At 38.9% G+C, this 2,282-nt stretch overlaps 1 protein-coding gene across 6 annotated transcripts in view; it reads left to right on the top strand.

The window, feature by feature from the left end:
* The first annotated feature begins 6 nt into the window (after positions 1–6).
* The window catches only part of LOC111410750, a 5,137-nt gene continuing 2,861 nt past the window's right edge, over positions 7–2,282 (top strand). For 4 of the 6 annotated variants that reach the window (XR_002705748.1, XR_002705749.1, XM_023041251.1 and 1 more), the window contains exons 1-2: positions 7–209; positions 1,067–2,209. Coding sequence is in view for 2 of the 6 variants with exons in the window: in XM_023041251.1 (XP_022897019.1) it covers positions 203–209; positions 1,067–2,187 (1,128 nt within the window). In the remaining 4 variants the exon portion in view is untranslated. Of the gene's footprint in view, positions 210–394; positions 2,210–2,282 lie in introns of all 6 variants that reach the window. The other 2 variants (XR_002705751.1, XR_002705750.1) reach the window with 2 other exon arrangements.

Here is a 2,282-nt window from a genome sequence, read left to right as displayed (position 1 = left end):
TCCCAACTCATTTCCCCTTCAATAATTCAATCGTTCGTCTTTCTTTTCCTCGATTCATCATCTTCAAATAATTCACCCTCAACAATATATAAGTAGGTGCAGTGTGCCGTTCCTCTTTAATAGAAACTATTATAATCCCAGGATCAAGGATCCGGCACCTCTTTCACAATCGTCAAGATCGAGTACAAAATTTAATCTCTGCATGCAAAGTGAGAAAATTCTTCCTTCTTTTTGTGTTACTTTTTATTTTGCTTAGACTATGTAGTATATAGTGGTTTATAATGATGCCCTTTTAAGATAAACGGTGAAATAACTATTAGAAGAATTAATTATAGACGTATTTACTTTGCTTCATGAATTTATTTATTTATTTTTTTGGGCGGTGATTTTCTAGGGTTTTGCCGTTTTGGTTAATGCGTTGGATATACGATTTATTAATAATCGGAAATGGTTGTTCTTCTAAATTGGAATCTTTATTATTTAACTGATGGAAAGTATCGGTAATCACCTTACCAGAGGGACGATCATAAGGTGGAAGTGCGAGTGCCTACTGACTAAGAAGTCTGCCGGCCTTTGCTGTCTGACTTGTGGTTTCCTCTTTTATCTAACTGATAATTATTTTGGGGGTTTTACTCTGTCCTCTTTTAGTTGGATTGCCTTATCATGTTTAAGTTGAAGAGAGTGTTCGAAATTTGCTCAAGGCAAAAATTTTAATAGAAAGAACAAGAAAGTAATTATGGTCGACATGTTTAGGAGTTTGACCTGATACATGTTTCTCATGTAGAAGTCAGTGAAATTTGTCTACTCGCGTGGTATGTTGGATGAAGGATACCACCTGCATTTTGTTCAATTTTATGGTCATCACATGGAATGTTATGAGCCACACATGGACCGACGTGCAGCGATGTGGTTGATTATGGATTCAGTGAACTTGTAACATCGATGATATCACTGATACGTGCATTGAGTTGCCTTTTTTAAAATAAAATTTCCTCAGCTTGTTCAGTACCAGTCATATTGTCATTTAGGCGTAGTAAATCTTGTGGTTCTTATTTTGTGGAATTAGGAATGAAGAGGACAACATATTACAATGATGCTGCTCAGATGCAGGAGCAGTGGCCTATTAAGAAGGCACTCACCCTCTCTGATGTCGATATTACTCATCCATTCTTGACATTGTCCCGGCAACAAGTTGAAACTCATATTCTTGTGTATATGACACCTCAGCAGCAGGAAGATCTAAGTACCAATGGCCAAGTGGGCTTTAATGCCCAAGATGATGATACTGGTGATGTGTATGTGATGAAATTGAAGTGGCGTGGGAGCTATTATAATCTCATTGGCAAATGGGGAAAAGTGATACGAGGAAAGGGACTTGATGTTGGGCAAGAAATTAAGCTGAAGTGGTTTAATGGATGCTTACACTTTTCAGTTCCAGAACAGCAGGTTATTGCAGTTCCCCCAACTCGAATGGTTGCGGCCCCCCTAGTGCAGGACCACTGGCCTATAAAAAAGGTCCTGACATCGTCAGATGTTGATACTAATCATCCTTTTCTCCCATTGCCTCGTAGATCTGTGGAAGATCATATTCTTGTGCATTGGGTGCCACAAGAAAGAGAAGAATTGAGAAAGGAAGAGCAGGTGTCAATAAATGCACGAGATTATGATACAAGTGATATTCATGTAATGAAATTGAAATGGCGAGGTAATTACTATAATCTCATTGGGGGCTGGGCAAATATCATTCGACAGAAAGGACTTGGCATTGGTCAAGAAATCAGATTGCGCTGGGCAAATAATTGCTTGTACTTCTCAGTTCTAGCGGAGCAGTATGTCTCAACAGCTTCTGGACATGATAATTGGCCTATCAAGAAAGCGCTCACATTGTCTGATGTGGATACAAATCATCCATTCCTTACTTTGCCAGGAAAAGCAGTTGAAGATCACGTACTCTTGTACTGGTCACAGCAAGCTCGGGAACAGTTGAGGAATGAACATCAAATTCGCATTAATGCTCGGGATGATGACACGGGTGATCTATATGCAATGAAGTTGAAATGGCGCAGGAGTTACTATAATCTTATTGGCAAGTGGGGCAAAATCATTAGAGAGAAGAGACTTCAAGTAGGAAGAGAGATCAGAGTGCGTTGGGACAACGGATGCTTGATCTTCTCCGTTCTTGGGTGATGCATTTATTTTGTGGAGATAGGTAGAAGCATCTCCTAAGCAATTGTGATTCTTAATTATTTATCTATTTTATATGTAGGATTTTCCATTTTATA

Source organism: Olea europaea, chromosome 15 (genome assembly GCF_002742605.1).
Source record: "Olea europaea var. sylvestris chromosome 15, O_europaea_v1, whole genome shotgun sequence".
Lineage (NCBI taxonomy): Eukaryota > Viridiplantae > Streptophyta > Magnoliopsida > Lamiales > Oleaceae > Olea > Olea europaea.
Note: the sequence above shows the minus strand (reverse complement) of the source record. Positions and strands in the feature narration are given on the sequence as shown.